The sequence below is a fragment of the Cydia fagiglandana genome, chromosome 9 (genome assembly GCF_963556715.1).
Source record: "Cydia fagiglandana chromosome 9, ilCydFagi1.1, whole genome shotgun sequence".
Lineage (NCBI taxonomy): Eukaryota > Metazoa > Arthropoda > Insecta > Lepidoptera > Tortricidae > Cydia > Cydia fagiglandana.
Genome location: NC_085940.1, coordinates 12,166,480 through 12,184,836, shown reverse-complemented (window position 1 = coordinate 12,184,836; position 18,357 = coordinate 12,166,480). Strand labels below are relative to the sequence as shown.

Sequence of the window (18,357 nt, the reverse complement as noted above, 5' to 3'; positions counted from 1 at the left end):
TTTAAAAAAGAAACTATTCGCACCAATTGTTTTCTTAATAAGAATGTGATAATGGCAATAAAGATTGAAAAGAAAATGCTCTCATGTCATCGACTAGTCTATTTACTGGACCGCGATAACAATGTACTTAAATCAAAATTATAGTTATTAATATAATAGTTATTTACGATACAAGTGCGAAAAAGAGGAAATTCGAAACGAGTGACGATAAATTAAAACACGACCGAAGGGAGTGTTTTAAATCGACACGAGTTGCGAATTACCTATTCGCACGTGTATCGTACAACGTTTTACAGTGCATATGGCCCTTTAAACTTTTGACATACGCACGAAAAGTGCTATTTTACGCACTAGTGCGGGAAAATAGGACCATATGTACTGTAAAATACATTTTTATACTACAATATGTACCCACTCGTGGCAATGTTCGATTGTTGTAGAGGCTAAATTTAGCTGTAGTACCTGCAAATCCGTACTTTCAGCACCATATATATCTGTTACCGTAAAAACCCGTTTTTTATCGAAAACGCGTTCCCGTGTCGCCTCAGTGAAACCGCGTTTTCACTAGTTAATACTAGTTTTCCATAAGGCCTCGGTGAAAACTAGTTTTAACTGGAATTTTTGAGTTAAAATTAGTTTTTGCAAAATCCATCGGCGATGCTTGGCAGTCAAAAGGAAAATAAACTTCTTTCTGACAACAAAGGCTTCGGTGTACGTTCCAAATATTTTCCTACTTCTTCATAACATTCCGTAAATTGTCGCACAAACAACGTGAATGGCTTTTATCCTGTTAATCGTGCATTCGATAATAATGTTTTGACGAGGAGGGAAATTCACGGCTATACGTATTATTGTTACATTTACAGCGTATAAATAAATCCTTTATTTGTTTTTTTTTTCTTAATTTTCACAGAACTAAGGAAAGCGTTAGAGTCGGATCAAGAAAAGTCTGCAGCGGATTTGATAGCCCACGCAGTGCAAGTGTTATTTATACATCATAATTTCATAGAAGTTTGACGTTTAAAATAACACTTGCACTGCGTGGGCTATCAAATCCGCTGCAGACTTTTCTTGGTCTGACTCTAGTAAATAAATAAATAAATAGATTCGTGTTTTAAAACGTTCTTGATTATGGGACGTTTTTGAAACAGGTGAAATGTATTGCATTCTGCCACAGAAAAACCAAGTTTGCATATAAAACACGAAACATGACCGGCCGCTAGCCATCAATCATTCTACGCAACGGATTCGTCGAAAAGCATGTTTGGATAGGGTAAATAAAAAATGCATCGGCCCCTAACGGTGGCCATTACTGTAATGACCCACAAGCGCTGAATTTATACGCAGACCACTGTTTCTCTCACTTAGCATGAAGCACTTGGTGCGACAAGGGCCTATCTTGCTCAGAGTATCGCAGGCTCAGGCCTCTTGTTTTACTAAGAGTAATACACTATGGCTAAGTTGAGTTTAACTAAGTTAGACGGCCTGTCAATAGGTTTCTCTGCTACACTTGTAATGAAAATATATTTTTAGTAGTAATGCTCAGCCAGATCGATAAGATTACGTAGGTACCTTTACATGAACTTGGTAGTCACTTATGGATTTAGATTGAGTGAACGTTCTAAGTTTTAAAACAAGCACATTCCGTTAGTAAGGCAGTTTTGGGGCGTAAATTTGAAAAATCATTTTTGTTACGACTTGACTGCCCAGTCTAAACCCCTTATTGATAAACTTGCTACAAACCTCGATTAGCTAATAATCGTTTGTCTTTATCTGTCATTTTGTCTTATGTATTTGTAAGAAAGGGATAAAACATAATTTAACTAAATCAGGCCCGTAAAGTTTTATGAATAACGCTACGTCTTACGTAGGCGAACAACGCGCGAACGCCGCGCCGCGCCGCCTGACATTCGCGTGCAAATCGCGCCGCACCGCGTTCGCAACGAGATCGCTTACGTAGGACACTTCTATGGGCATCAAAGGATTGATTTCGCCGCGCCGCGCCGCGCCGCGTTCGCGCGTTGTTCGCCTACGTAAGACGTAGCGTAAGGGGCTAAGTCGTTACTAAGGAGAGCCAGCTGCACAAACCGCCGGACGCGTCAATCTCGGGAACAAGTAGTGAACTATGAAAATTCACTTAGGTACCTACCTATTACAATTTAGCAGACATTACACGCCTACACTAAGCATTTATTTATTTTGCAGTACAAATTAACCGCCCTAGTGCGATAATAAGCATTTTACGTGCCTATGTCGAAAATTTAAAGGACCGTTAATGTAAAACGTTGTAAGATATACGTGCGAATTGGTCCCTTCTTTAATTTATCGCTATTCGTTACTTTTCGCATTTGTATCGTAATGTAATGTAGTATTAAGTGTTTTATTATGTGTAGAGTAGATGAAACAGTGTATCTACTCTACACATAATACCTACATAATTAGGGATACATTTTAGCTCGTTTCATAAAACCACACTCGTATTTAAATGCGTTTCAATATTGTAGCAGTCACATACTCGTAAATATAGTCCTCCATGTCGTGTCCGACAACGGCGACCTCTACAAATTCCTCTGATGAGCACGTATATGTCGTATATGGCTCGCAAAACCGAACTTAGTTTTAAATGTCCGATCGTACTGTGCACAATAAAGCTGCCCTTGGTCGTTATAAGTCACATAAACTACTAATAAATATGTCCATGTCTATGCTATGAAACACACTACTTACCAAAATTATTTATCATTATCACCCTGCAACTACAACACAAGCCTCACACTCAAGACCTATATAAGCCATATAACTGGCAACTAGTTGCTCTGCTGTATAGTAGTCGTGTACCGGCTGTTATGTAGTGAGGCTCATTTTTCACGAAAGCAATTTGTCGACGCCGCACTAAATTGTCATCGTATTTCGGGAGTAAAACATTAGCGAAGCGTGTACGGACTACACAGAACAGCAATGGTAGGAATTTAATAAGTAAACAGAGTTTATTAAAGTAGGGAAAATAAAACGTGTCTCAGAATGCATGTGTTTTATGAAAACATCGACAAATTTAACTTTTGTTTTCTTACGAAATTGAGGAGTCATTTTATAATCCAGTAATTATATGCATGCCAGTATGAGAGCTTTCAAATACGGCTCAACATTACCGATGAAATAAAATTTAAATGTCATTAAACCTTAAGAAACGTTGGTATTTAGTACATCATTGCAAATTGTAAAAAGTCCGTATTTAGTAAAATTATGATGACATTAACAGCGCCGTTTGACACATCAAATCTATGAAAAATTGCAGCCCTTTCGAAGCTGCGAAGCCAAGTGTAGTGACCGTGCTTCGTCACGCGAGGGCGGAAGGGTTGCTCTCCCTTCGCGCCTCGGATTTCGCAATTGCTCTCTTCTTTTTTCGCAATTGCTAATTGTTTTGATGTGCAGCGCCACTCGTGGTAAAGTAAAAAAATAATCGTGCCGTTTTTACTTAGTTTCATTCATTTTAACGGACAGAAAAACATTAGAAAAAATGGCGGCAAACAGTTTTTTATGTATCTTTTTAATGTTATCAAAACCTGCCAGATACAAGCAGTACAACCAAAGAGTTTTTCTACAGCTTTACACCTACTTATAAAATACGAAAATACTTTTACCTCGACCTAATATATTTGCTGAAGCCCCAACCCGGACACAGCCCTTCAACCGGTGCCCTATATTTGCGGTATATTAATTTTTAATTCGTTTCTTCGCATTCCAACGTCCGCCCGTTTCGACAGCACTGGGATAAGATTATAGATTAAGTTCGACTTGGGGAGATTTGCTCTGCTTATACTTAGCAGCAATTTCGGTCGCTGCACCACCTTTTCTGCTAGTGTTATATTATAAGTGGGAGCAAAAGTGGGGACAGTGTAGGGCCGTCAAACGTACGTGTTAAAGCAGAGACGCTATCCAGATAGATTTTTGTACCTTCACCCACCTTGTACCCTTTCATCATATTTCCCACATAAGGCACTTCAAACATGTGTTATAATTTCGACGAGTAAGACTGACATTCGATAGTAATTTTTGCAATGTCAGCCTGGTAAGTATTACTGTTTTTTATAGATTCTAACTCAGCTGTTACGCGTCGTCTGTGGGCTAACGGCAGTAGTCACGAATAACTGGCATTTTCCCGCGGTTGCGCTCCGGTACATTCATAAGCTCCAGTGCTGGGTATTAATGAAATTCTCCGCTCGCTTTTGGCAAGTTACTCTAGAGGCTGATTTGTAGCAAAAGAAAGGTTTTATTGTAATTACTTACAGTTATAATTGTATCTTGAGTATGAGGAGCCACCATAAAATCCGTAATATTATGGAGTAAGTAGCTTTGTAATCTCCATAATGATCAAATAATACCTAATATGTTGGGATGCTCTTTTTGAACCATTGACGATTTTTTTTTAATTTAAATGCGACTGTTTTAGTAATTTACAAAAAAACTAACTTAATATCAAAGGAGGACAGAAATGTTTTATAGGTACTCCGTTTTTTTTCAGAGTAGATTTTTATGAACTCAAATTTAGTGGTAACTTTTTCTCCAAAATTAAATCTGAGTAACTATTCAGTGAATTATTGTGTAAATACATATTATTGTTCCACAATATTAGATATCATATGAACCCATTTTTGAAGAAAAAGTTAACTACCACTACTTTTGAGGTTAGAAAAATGTTAATAGTTAAAAAAACGGAGTACACCAATATTATGAAGCCAATAAATCTGTATTAAAACCGACGTTAGGACCTACATACTTTATGAAGTAAATATGTACCTACACTCAAAATGTAGACAAGCGGAGCAAATGAATTGACAAATTAAGTCTAATCACAAAACTAGTGAACGATGAATGTGTGTTTGATTATTCCGTTACATAAATTATGTCACAGGGGTGTACCGTTGAGCTCACAAGTGTTCAAATATACAGTGTGTTTTCTGTAACAGGAGCAATAAATTAAGCTGTAGGCTGTACTCCTCAAACTGACCAACATTTGTTCAGCAACTTTTGAAAATAACTCAAAGTTTGATTTTTATTACACTTTAAAGTTTATTATAAGACGCAATGTACTGCAAATTTTGTTATGTTGAAAGCATGACAAGTAACGTCAAACACACTGATGTCAGCGTACATTGAAGGCAATATTTATTTTGTATGAAAAAGAGGAAGTTTAAAGGATTCATAATTTTTAAAAGTTGCTGAACAAATGTTGGTCAGTTCGAGGAGTACAGCCTTTAGTTTAATTTATTGCTCCTGTTACAGAAAGCACCCTGTATGCTCCGAATGTATCATACATGACATGACACGGACATTAGTTATTTATACTTACTTAGTTTATGAAATAAAACTACTTATTTATAAACGGATTATATCGTGTGTAATGAAATTGAATGAAACACATCCCGACGTTTCGAAACCTTTATAGAGTTCCTGGTCATCGGGTGACGTATTAGGTACGGGAGTTCATTATACGTGATATATTCCATTTACATGATTTTATTGCATGAATAACTATCACGGTGACCGTAGATAATATTACTTAGTTTAGTTATTTAAAATAAGTACGCGTTTTCGGCGTAACTATCTCCACGCATGGCTCGTTATTTCCCCGAATATGGAGCCCGTACGAGGGTTCCGTACATTTTCACAACGCCGGCTTTCATTAATCTTGCCATGCATGTCAAGTGACGTGGGCGGTGGAGCGAGACGGAGTTCTTTCAGTCTCGCTCGCGGCCTGAATGACTGGAGTAAAAGAGACGAGTGGCTGCTTTTATACTCTTTTTTTGGAAACATTGACTGTGATTACTAATAGTACCTAGCTTAGAAGCGTTACGCCACTTAAAGTGTGTATTTTTATTGCCTTGAATTCACTGTTTGATGACACCAGTTATTGTTTATTTTCATCTCGTACGCTCTACAGTGTGGAAAGATAAGTCGGGCCCTGGAGGGAAACTACCTTAAATCCTTAAGCTGGCTCATTTTACTTAAAGGAGACTTAAAGGTTTGAATGCAGTTTTGTTTATTTTTAAAAATAAAGGAATGTCTCCTTTAAGTAAAATGAGCCAGCTTAAGGATTTAAGGTAGTTTTCCTCCAGGGCCGACTTATCTTTCCACCCTGTATATGTAAGTAAAGAAGCTGCGCTGATGTACTAGCAACTAGTAGCTGAGTTTGGAGACTAAAACTAGTTTATGTTGTCAGGAGATAAACAAATGACCATTACCGAGCATAGACTAATTTATTCATGTATCGCTTACATGATTATCAAGATAGGTATCTAAAGTGTCATTCTATTAGAACGTGCTAACTATGTAAACAAAACCGCCATATTGAAACTGTTACTGAATGATGATTTCAGTATGGCGCGTGGCGGTTTGTTTACATAGTTAGCAAGTTCTATAGAATGACACTTTACCAGGCGTGTCTCACTCCGCGATTTCGTCGCTTTGCTACAGGTAGCTAAAAGTACATCCGTTCGGCCCCAATTTTGGGGTTTGCCTTAGCCGCGCGTGGCGCTGTCGCGACCTAGCGGCCATATCTGTGCTGATCGTAACAGACGCGTTTTGTTAGAGAGTGAGTCTTCTGTACTTAGTACTATTATTTATTCTGTGACTTTACATAATATTTTACAGTTTACCTGTAGACTTAACATACTATAGATTAGCTTCATGCAGCCAAGCCTCCGAACTAGGAACTGGCAGAAGCCAGTTCGTAGTTGATCATAACTTCTAACCCTCAGTTGAACGGTAAATTTGTAGTACCAGCCACACCATTTAATTTATGAAAGTTTAACTTTAACATTTCTTAAACCTACAATTAATTTAACAGCCTTGTATAATACTAACGAGACGGCCAACAGTGCAGCCGTGGCTATACTAAGTATGGTAAGTACTAGGTCCAGTTCGTAGTACTCCCACCAGCTCATGTTGGCGGCCGGGGCGCGCAGGTGCCGCCCGCCGTGTCGCAGCACGTGCTCCGTCCACCAGACCGCGCGCTCCAGGGGGCTCATAGGCTGATCCGCCATCAGGGATCTCAGGCGCACTACGTTTTCGCGGTACCTGAAAACAGAGGTTTATTCTATACTCTGTATCTTTAGGTAACTTAATAAAAGTAAATAAATATGTACATTTGGGGTTGTGTACAAATCACGCGAGGTGTTTTCGGCTATTTTTGACCCCCCCCCCACACAACGTCACGTGTATTTTTTTTATTTTTTTTATTCGACCTAATTTTAAGATAAATAGTGTTGTATATAGAAAATCTTGTTTATTTTTCTATATACAACACTGTCTATTTTGAAGTGCATGAAAAGATTTATGTTTAACGAAACCGAGAAAATAATATTTACTCGTGGTATGTTTTTTTTTCTTAGTTTCGTTCACTGTAGAAAAATACACGTGAGGTTTCCTTATACCCCTGCTCCCCCAACGTGATCTATCGTGACTTTTTCCTGACCCCCCCACCCCCCATCGAATCTCGCCCTGACAATAACCTATATAGGAAGTGCTTGGCTGCCGTCCTCTTCTCCTCTTCTCCCACTTAACTGATGACATCTGCCTTAATCCTCTAAGTTTGTTTCAATTGTGACGTTTAATAATAGTCTTTATAATTTAATGTAAAGTTCGTTACTCCTTATATTGTAATGTTTAGATAGTTATTTCTTCTCTGATATTTTTCACTGTAGCTATAATATGGTGTTAATTAGTTTGTAATATTTCTGCTCAATTGTAAAACATGCTGTGTACACTTGTTTTGGATCTCGTGCTAGATTTAAGCCATAATGTGCAAATGTATTACCCATGATATTGTACGATGTCTGTTTAGTGTACCTAATAAAGTATAATAATTAATAAATATTATTTGATCGCGTAATGTTTACATTATATGTACCCTCAATGAGTACATTCCGCTTTGCATTAAATAAGGGTCAGCTGGTTTTTTATATCCCAGCGGGTCCTTATCAAATACTTGAAAAACTTTGAAAAGATTTTGACGATTTTTCTCTACGGCAAAAGTCACAGAGGAACGTTTTACGGAGGAACTCGACTCGAGGTACCTACATATCCTTACAATGTGAGTAAGTAATTATAGAGATAAGCCTGTAAATGTAATGTAAGTAAGTAAATAAAACTTCATTACACTGATAATTGCATATCGAATAGCGCTGGCTTATGTGTCCTTACAATGTAAGTAAGTACCTAATTATAAAGATAAGTATATACTACTTATTAGATTTAATCTGTTCGTTTGAATAACCACATATTTCCAGTCTGACAAAATACCTATGTATATTAATATCTGTAGATATTTACATACTATGGGCAAAGTATAAGCGGGCAGTGCTAATTAGTTACAAAGTATTTAATTGAAGTATGATAGTAAGTGGAAAATCTTACGTTTTATCTTCAATGACAGTTTTAATGGCACTCTTCAATGTTTCTTCATCGAGATTGGCGAGGTTTATTTGCTTCCCAATTTTGTGGTGCACATATTTCTCGGCATTGTACCACTGGTCACCAAACATTGGGATGCCCACGACAGGAACACCGGCGATAATTGTTTCGTCTGTTGACTGCAAGCCTCCTTGCGTAATAAACAGTTTGATTTTTGGATGTTCTGTGAAAAAATGTTTAAGTCAATGACAAGGACCGACCCGACCGACCGCTTAAATGAGTCCTCGCCTAGAAGGCAGGTGTACGCCGCCAGCACCTTCCCCGCCGCCCTTAGTGTCCTTAGTGTGCACCTACCCCGTCGCCCCCGTACCGCGCAGGCGAGGACTCATTAAAGCGGTCAGTTCATAGACAAGTAGGTATAGCTTATTAAGTAAGTAAGTAGAAATTCGTTAAATTAATAAAAGGACTGTCTATAACATGAAAACCACTGGTAAAAAGCGCAGATTGATAGGTAAGAAGATGATCGTTGTGCTGGTCCAATTCCCAAAAAGTCGTGAGATGAAGGCAACGCACGTTATGGAAATACATATTTAAATATCAGATACCAAATATGTCAATCGTCGGTATGAAATATGTAAGATTTTTAGTATCGTAAGCATCAGAAATATTTCAATATTTAATAACAGACTCACTTAGAAGGTCAGACTGGGGAAACCATTTTGAAATCCTGATGTTCTTTGTTCGTCCTGGAAGCTCGTCCTGGTTCCATTTCCAGAGGACGTCGTAAGGCAGTTGCGTGAACACGTTTATGATGGTTTGCACTTTCTCGGGTGGCAGCATTGATGTGTCGACGTTGGAACCGAAACTCAGGTAGATCACCCCGTGCTCGGATGAATCGAGGTACTGTTGTAAGTCCTAGAAATTAATATGAAGTAAATTATTAAACACTTTCTACAATATCCGGTAGGCAACGATATTTTTTGTCGCCAAAATGTATTTCTCCTAATAATCACTACACCTTATAAAACAAAGACCCCCGCCGCATCTGTCTGTGTGTTTGTATGTTTGTTCGCGATGAACTCAAAAACTACTGAACGGATTTTCATGTGGTCACCTATCAATAGAGTGATTCTTGAAGAAGGTTTAGGTGTATTGTATAATATGTTAACCCGTGCGAAGCCGGGGCAGGTCGCTAGTATATTTATAAAATATAACCCCAAAAACGAGCCATGCTCAACCAGCTATGGAGAGAGCTATGCTCGGAGTTTCTCTACGTGATCGAATCAGAAATTAGGAGATCCGTAAACGAACTAAAGTCACCGACATAGCCCACCGGATTAGCAAGCTGAAGTGGCAATGGGCAGGCCACATTGCACGCAGAGAAGTTGGCCGATGGGGTCGAAAAGTGTTCGAGTGGAGACCACGGACTAGCAAGCGCAGCGTAGGCCGTCCACCCACAAGATGGACAAACGACCTTGTTAAGGTCGCCGGAAGACGCTGGATGAGGGTCGCTTCCAACCGATACGTATGGAGGTCCAAGGGGGAGGCCTATGTTCAGCAATGGACGTCTTATGACTGAGATGATGATGATGAACCCCAAAAAATGTTTATCATCAGATTTATAAAAACGGTCTCCAAAGGGTCTAGCAGGCTAAGCGAACAAGAAGTGCCCCCAACGACGGATTTGGTCATTCTTTCAGGTGGTGTACTGGCAGGTCCTAAGAACTCTCTATGCTTAATATCAGTCCTCGATCTTCTTTTGTTTTCGAGTTATTCAGGATAATGTAAAATCATCAGTGTATCATTGAAAGTGTCATATTTTGTAAACCGTTCAAGTTAGATTAACCAAACAAAATTATATTTGACAACAATAAAATAGACTACAAAATGAATATGTTTAACCTGCATCATGTCCTTATACTTCATTATAAAAAAAAACATTTTATTTTTGTTCTCATTATTTTTTATACTATTCGCGGAGGTATACCTACAAAAAAATATGCATGAGTAGCCACTAATACCCACTATATACACATATAAAAATATTTGCATAAATCTTCGTGCATCATGTCAAAAAAAAATCATTATCGAACAAGGATCTCGGAAACGGCTCTAACGATTTCGATGAAATTTGCTATATGGGTGTTTTCAGGGGCGATAAATTGATTTAGCTAGGTCTTATCTCTGGGAAAACGCGCATTTTTTAGTTTTTTTATGTTTAGAGCCGTTTCCGAGATCCTTGTTCGATAATGTTTTTTTTTTGACATGACGTACGAAGATTTATGCAAGTATTTTTATATTTGTATATAGTGGGTATTAGTGGCTACTCACGCATATTTTTTTGGAGGTGTACCTCCGCGAATAGATAAAAAATAATGAGAAGAAAAATAAAATGTTTTTTTTTTTATAATGAAGTATAAGGACATGATGCAGGTTAAACATATTCATTTTGTAGTCTATTTTATTGTTGTCAAATATAATTTTGTTTGGTTAATCTAACTTGAACGGTTTACAAAATATGACACTTTCAATGATACACTGATGATTTTACATTATCCTGAATAACTCGAAAACAAAAGAAGATCGAGGACTGATATTAAGCATAGAGAGTTCTTAGGACCTGCCAGTACACCACCTGAAAGAATGACCAAATCCGTCGTTGGGGGCACTTCTTGTTCGCTTAGCCTGCTAGACCCTTTAACTTAACCGTAAAAACGAGCTTATCTGACCTAAATATACATATACTAAAAATATATGTAAACACTGTTGATGCGGGTATCAATATTCTGAGTGACCATGCAGTTTTGCGGCTGAGTTTACCTACATACCTGCGGCAACTTCTTCTCTGGAGTTTGGTGTATCCCTCCAATATGAACGACGCTGGGGGGCACAGGATGGTTGCCCTCCCAAATAGGATGAATGTTTAAAAACAGCATATCAATATTATTTTGCAGCTCACTCAAAGCAGGAGCGTCTTCACCAAAAATTCTTCTAATAATAATATTTTCTTTTGCTTCTACGTTTTTATGTAGATTCTTTAGAGTGACTGAATTATAGTATAAGCCAAGCTTTTCCCAAAGGGAAAGGTTGTATATGCGTGAATTCATTACATCGGGGTACAGTACAGGATGAGTTGGTGCTCCAATAACTTCGTAATTATCAAAAATAGCACCCAGTGAACTGACAGATATAACTGGTGCTTTAATAACATGTGAAAATCCAAGAGCTTGTCTAAAACAACCTTCTACTAATAGTAAATCAAAAGTATCATTTTGGTTCTTTATTATATCCTTCACTTCAAAAATTGACGTTTGCTGTTCGAATATGGTTCTGATTCCTTCACTGAAAATTTCGTATTGTGAATAGAAGTCTTCTTTCCCGTTATTAATTTTTGACATAACTTGTTTCCAAGTCGCGTAGGATACGTCGTGTACGTCGATTTCCGTCAAGTTTTCTAGCGCTTTTCCTGTAGGAAACGCAGGATCGGGTGTGATCACCACTACCTCATGTCCGCGACGCGCGAGCTCTTGTGTAAGGGGTCTGAATGTTAGTTGGTGACTTATAGACGGAGTTGGAAATACGGCCAAGATTCTTGCGGCATCTAGGCTCGAACACACTAGCGCGCACAAGCACACGATGTCTCTCAGTAGAGACATTGTTATCATTGTGGCTTGATAAATCAGAGTACTATTATTTATTTACATCCGGCAAGGTCATTGTCATGTAGTTGAGTGATTCTCAAAAAAGTGGCATCGACAGTTTAAAGTTAACGAAAACATGATTTTTATATTTTTTTTACTTTTAAGAATGAAAAATATTTTTTACTACTTCAAGTAGGTATCCCCAACTTTCAAAAGGGAACGGAAAATGAAGAAGTTGAAATTTCGAGGTGCAGGTTAATGTTACACTACACAGGTTAGGAGAGAAATGTAGCAGGATATATATGGTAATATATTGATCGAGTCAGAATTCACAATCACCTGCAGAGATTTACAATAACCTGTACATTGATCACAGGTTAAAGTTAAGCAGGTTACAGAGAAAAATACATTTTTTTAGATTAAATCTCTTGAGCAGATAATAATACGAATATCTCGCTTTTAGCATAGATAAATATATCTTCATACAATATTAAAATGATATTATTACATCAGGCCCCATACCAATTCCGTAAAATAATCGAGACCAGTTGGTTTACCTTTATTTTGCCGTCAATTTTTCTACAGATTTTCGTTTCACAAAAAAAATTTCAAGTTATTTCACATCGCAAAATAATCTTTACTTAGAATATTTACTTCAAATAATTTTAGTTAGGATTAGTTATATTTCACCAAAAATTTCAAACATTAGTTTTGTTTCAAGAACAATTTGTTTATGTAATTTCATTTCACAGAATCATCGATCTGTAGAAAAGTCACTACTTATAAAAACGGTTCACCAAAATTTTACATACAGAATAGTCATTTAGTCGAACTTTATTTATTTAGTCGTTTATTTAACGCAATCCGCTTCTCTGGAATGAATTCGTTTTAGGGTTTGCCGTTCTAACCTAACCCACTTTTCTGGCAACAGTTCGTTTTCTTGAGGGTCGCAGTTCTATCCTAACCTAACCCACTTTTCTGGCAACATTTCGTTTTCTTAGGAGTCGCAGTTCATCCCTAACCCACTTTTATGGATAAAATTCGTTTTTATGGGGTCGCAGTTCTAACCTAACCTAACCCACTTTTTTGGCAACAGTTCGTTTTAATGGGGGGCGCAGTTCTAACCTAACCTAACCCTATTTTCTGGCAACAATTCGTTTTCTTGGGGGTCGCAGTTCTAACCTAACCTAACCCACTTTTCCAGCAAGGGTTCGTTTTCTTAGAGGTTGCAGCTGTAAAGTAACCTAAACTCCTTTTTTAGCAATTTCAATGAATACTACGAGTATGTGAAAGGTCTTCTTCTTCTTCTACCTAGCGTTATCCCGGCCTTTGCCAGGGTCCGCTTTCCTACTTGTACTTGTAGTATGTGAAAGGTAATTTTGTAAAATAATAATTGTTGAAATTAATATTCTGTGAACTGTAGTGTCGCACAAATAAAATTCAATTAACAAAAATGTGCGATTTGATTATTCTCTGAATCATTTTCTGTACTTATGACAAAATTCTGCAAAAAATTTGGCGATAAAATAAGGGTACACCTTTTTGTTTATGTATAAATATTTTTGTTTCATATGAAAAAGAGCAAATATTCAAAAACTCGATGACAGGTTATAAGATGCCTCTATCTTGAGAATTACTCAGTTGTCGAGCTTATATGACTCGCCGACACTGTTAATAATGCGTTGTACGTTATCATACAGTATATTAAGTTACATGATCTCTTTAGTGTACGTAACGGATATATACAGGTTGGCTAAGAAATATCTGCATTTCCTTTGCCAGGAAGGTTATTGGACATGTAACGTTGTTAAATACATTATTAAAGAACATGAATATTTATAGAAAATACCCATGTTATTTTTATTTAATTACGTCATGATAAAAAAAGCCTAAAATTAATTGCTTTCGTCTGGCACTGATAAAGTAACCGGCTATACAATATATATATGCTTGTAATCATGACTTGCGTTATAATATTTCCTCATATTATCATCACGCTTCGACGGGGTGACTTCTAGAATTAAGTACAATTCAAATAATGACAATGATTAAAGTTTATCCGAAACGTTACGTGTCTTCAACCCGCTTATTATGGTTATTATGACGAATGACATAATATAGCGTGATCAAGTTACAAGATGATAACGGGACAATTAGGGTATCTCCAATCTACATTGATAACTGACTGACTGAAATAAAACTATAATTTTTGTATTTGCTATATAAAAACAATTAGTACCTAAGTAAATTTTTGTTAACTGCCAAAAGTTTCACTTCTTATTTGGAGTCTAATAAGGTACTGTTTGTGGCTGTTCAGTCTTGAAGGCTCATGACCTTTTGCCCATGCTTATGACCATACCCATGACATCGGAACATTGTCCTTTTACTCGTCTTCATCTTATTCTTTTGGATTATGTACGGCTACCGTCAGTTTGGCATTGACATATACGCTATCGTGAACGTAATTTACTTTCTATGCATCTCGCTCGTACTGACATTTTAGTGCGAAAGAGATATATAGAAAGTAAATTACGTTCACAATAGCGCTTATGTCAATGCCAAACTTATGGTAGCCGTACTGATCGAGAAAGACGATTAGGTATAGGTTCAGCGAGGTCCCAGCTAACTTAGACCTAGTGTGATGAAGATGAAGTCTTATTAAAATCTTGCATTTATATTTTTGTTGACTTTTTGTTGTTGCCCTTGCACATGAGAAAGAAAGAAAAGTCGTATGTTCCATAAATCATACCCCTACCTAGAAAAAAAAAGAAAAAAAAAGCAGCCAAGTGCGAGTCGGGCTCGCCTATGAAGGGTTCCGAGCAGCAACTAACATAATAAAATTGCGGTTTATGATTTATGACGTATTAAAAAAAACTACTTACTAGACTCGTTCTCGTACGTACGTCTCGTACTCGTTCAAACCAACTTTCGGTGGAAGTTTGCATGGTAATGTACATCATTATATTTTTTTAGTTTTATCATTCCCTTATTTTAGAAGTTATAGGGGGGGGGGGACACATTTATAACTTTGGAAGTGTCTCTCGCGCAAACTATTTAGTTTAGAAAAAAATGATATTAGAAACCTCAATATCATTTTTGAAGACCTATCCATAGATACCTCACACGTATGGGATTGATGAAAAAAAAAATGAGTTTCAGTGCTAAGTATGGGGAACCCCCAAAATTTATTGTTTTTTTTTCTATTTTTGTACGAAAATCTTAATGCGGTTCACAAAATACATCTACTTACCTAGTTTCAACAGTATAGTTCTTATAGTTTCGGAAAAAAGTGGCTGTGACATACGGACGGACAGACAGACAGACATGACGAATCTATAAGGGTTCCGTTTTTTGCCATTTGGCTACGGAACCCTAAAAACGGCTCGGGTCATGCTCAGTGGAGGGTTCCGTAGTTACCCTTCCGTCACAATAGGCTAAACGGGAGCTATTAGGGCCGCTTGCACCATTCACAATCCTGGGGTTAACCGGTTAAACCTGAAGTTACCATGGTTACCAGTACAATCTGACACTGGGTTACAGGTTTACCCGCTTAACCCTGGGCTAGTGGGATGGTGCAAGTGGCTCTTAGCGCCACGGGGTTAACCGGTTAAACCGTTCCTAAACCGTAACCTTCCGTAAACGGAAGTAGGTAAGGTTAGGTTAGTTAGAACTGCGACCCTTACAGAAACGAAATGCTACCAGAAAAAAGTGACAAGTGGATTAATCTGGTGATGGTGGTGGTGGTGGTGAGACTTGCTTTTCGAAATGTCATTCCTTCAAGTTAACATATGGAATATTAATTTGTATGGAAGTGAAATAAAGATTGGAACTGGTGATCAGTTAAAAACCAGCCAATAATTTATATGGCTTTTCAAACTGTTTGGAGTAGTCGGTTTTTTTCTATTAAAGATTATTACTTTTCCAGTTATATGTTACGTTTGAGTAAATGTTTACATCTCTAAAGAGTTATCGTTAAGTATAGAGGCAGATAAAACCTGGTCTAACTGTTGGCATGTGTATTATATTGTATTACTATGTTCTAAGAGTTTGATCTGAGGGTATTTTTAAGCTATATCTGATTTAAGAAGGTTTGACATTTTATTTTATTTTGGGGACTTTATGATACTTTTAATACCTACCGTATAGCAAATATAGTCCGGATAAGCCTATCGAGCTGAATTTGAGACTATTTCCTCAGTGTCCTCTTCATAATTGTTCAACTGAGCAGCTGCGGAATAAATGTGGTGAATTTTTATTTTTACATAAAAACGATTTTTCACCCTCGTTTTGGAATCCCTTCAATTTCTGATGCAATCGAAATGGCGGAGACAGCTAGAAGAATAAGCTAAAAACCAAATCCTAACGGACATTCATGGCGTTGATCTATCGCTAGAGCGGGTCGATAGAAACGCTCTGTGATAGTTATATTAGATGTCAAAGTCAGAGTTGTCGTAAGTAACATGCCATAATATTCTCTAAAAGGCCACCATGCACAGATTCTATACTTTTTTTGTAACGAAAAGAAATGCTCAGACTATGTTCAGATGTTGCGGTATAAGAATCACGTATACATAGTACATTACTACGTAGTACATTGCTGTTTACATAGTACGATTTTTTTGTGTGATATTGTCTTGTTCGCAAACCGCAAATTCTCTTGTAGTATATTTGTCAGCAGTCGTTCTTGGTACTCGAGAGGATTGGGTAAATTTCGTCCAAACCATATGGTTTACGTCGAGCTCCCAGGACGAAATGTGTACCTTATTAAAGCACTAATTAATCACATGTGTAATTTTAAAATAAAAATATAATAAGTAAAGTTGTCCCCATAATTATCGATACGGTCTTTATTATACTACCTGTGACAAAAACTCAATTAATTTAAACATATAAAAAAATGCATGGAGACCTTATGAATAAAATTTGTCCATAAAGTGACCGTGCAATCTGGCGGCGATGATGTACATACCTGCGGCAATTTCTTTTCTGGAGTTTGGTGTATCCCTCCAATATGAACGACGCCGGGAGGCACAGGACGATTGCCCTCCCAAATAGGATGAATGTTTAAAAACAGCATATCAATATTATTTTGCAGCTCACTCAAAGCAGGAGTGTCTTCACCAAAAATTTTCCTGACGACAGTATTTTCTTTTGCTTCTACGTTTTTATGTAGATTCTGCATAGTGAATGTATTATAGTATAAGCCAAGCTTTTCCCTAAGGGACAGGTTGTATATGCGTGAATTCATGGGATCGGGGTACAATAAAGGATGAGTTGGTGCTCCAACTACTTCGTAATTATCAAAAACAGCACCCAGTGAACTGACAGATATAACTGGCGCTTTAGTAACATGTGAAAATCCAAGAGCTTGTCTAAAGCAAGCTTCTACTAACAGTAAATCAAAAGTATCATATTGGTTCTTGATTATATCCTTCACTTCAAAAACTGACATTTGCTGTTCAAATATGGTTCTAATTGCTTCACTGACAATTTCGTATTGTGAACTGAAATCATCTTGTTTTCCGTTATCAATTTTTGACATAACTTGTTTCCCAGTCGCGTAGGATACGTCGTGTACGTCGATTTCCGTCAAGTTTTCTGGCGCTTTTCCTGTAGGAAACGCAGGATCTGGTGTGATCACTATCACCTCATGCCCGCGACGCGCGAGTTCTTGTGTAAGGGGTCTGAACGGTAGTTGGTGACTTATTGACGGAGTTGGAAATACGGCCAAGATTCTTGCGGCATCTAGGCTCGAACACACTAGCGCGCACAAGCACACGATGTCTCTCAGTAGAGACATTGTTATCATTGTAGCTTGATAAATCAGAGCGCTACTATATATTTACATGCGGCAAGATCATTAACATGTAGTCGAGTAATTCTCCAAAAAGTGGCATCGGCAGGTTAAAGTTAACGAAAACATGTTTTTTGTATTTTTTTTTACTTTTAAGAATGAAAAATATTTTTTTACTACTTCTAGTACCCCAAATTTTCAAAAGGGAAGGGAAAATGAAGAAGTCACGCCCCGGGTTAAAATTTCGAGGTGCAGGTTAATGTTACACTACACAGGTTGGGAGAAAAATGTAGCAAAATATATATGGTAATAATATGGATAGAGTCAGAATTATCACCTGCCAAATTTACAATAACCTGTACATTTGATCACAGGTTAAAGTTAAAGTTAAGCAGGTTACAGAGAAAAGTACATTTACACTTTTAGCATAGTTGAATATACCTTCATACAATATTAAAATTACATAGGTCCCATACCAATTTCGTAAAATGATCATGACAAGTTAAAGTT

At 37.4% G+C, this 18,357-nt stretch overlaps 1 protein-coding gene across 2 annotated transcripts; it reads right to left on the bottom strand.

Annotated features, from left to right (window-relative positions):
* Positions 1-6,636: 6,636 nt before the first annotated feature.
* LOC134667366 (UDP-glucosyltransferase 2-like) lies at positions 6,637-17,868 on the bottom strand. 2 transcript variants are annotated; one of them, XM_063524745.1, is made up of 4 exons: positions 11,241-12,083; positions 9,105-9,327; positions 8,416-8,635; positions 6,637-7,077 (listed from the first exon to the last, which is right to left on the bottom strand). In XM_063524745.1, the coding sequence occupies exons 1-4, from the start codon at positions 12,075-12,077 to the stop codon at positions 6,798-6,800; spliced, it is 1,560 nt and encodes a 519-aa protein (XP_063380815.1). In that variant the 5' UTR covers positions 12,078-12,083; the 3' UTR covers positions 6,637-6,797. The 2 variants fall into 2 exon arrangements, with proteins under 2 accessions (XP_063380815.1, XP_063380813.1); XM_063524743.1 differs by lacking the exon at positions 11,241-12,083 and adding an exon at positions 17,023-17,868 and having other exon boundaries at positions 6,645-7,077.
* Positions 17,869-18,357: the final 489 nt, after the last annotated feature.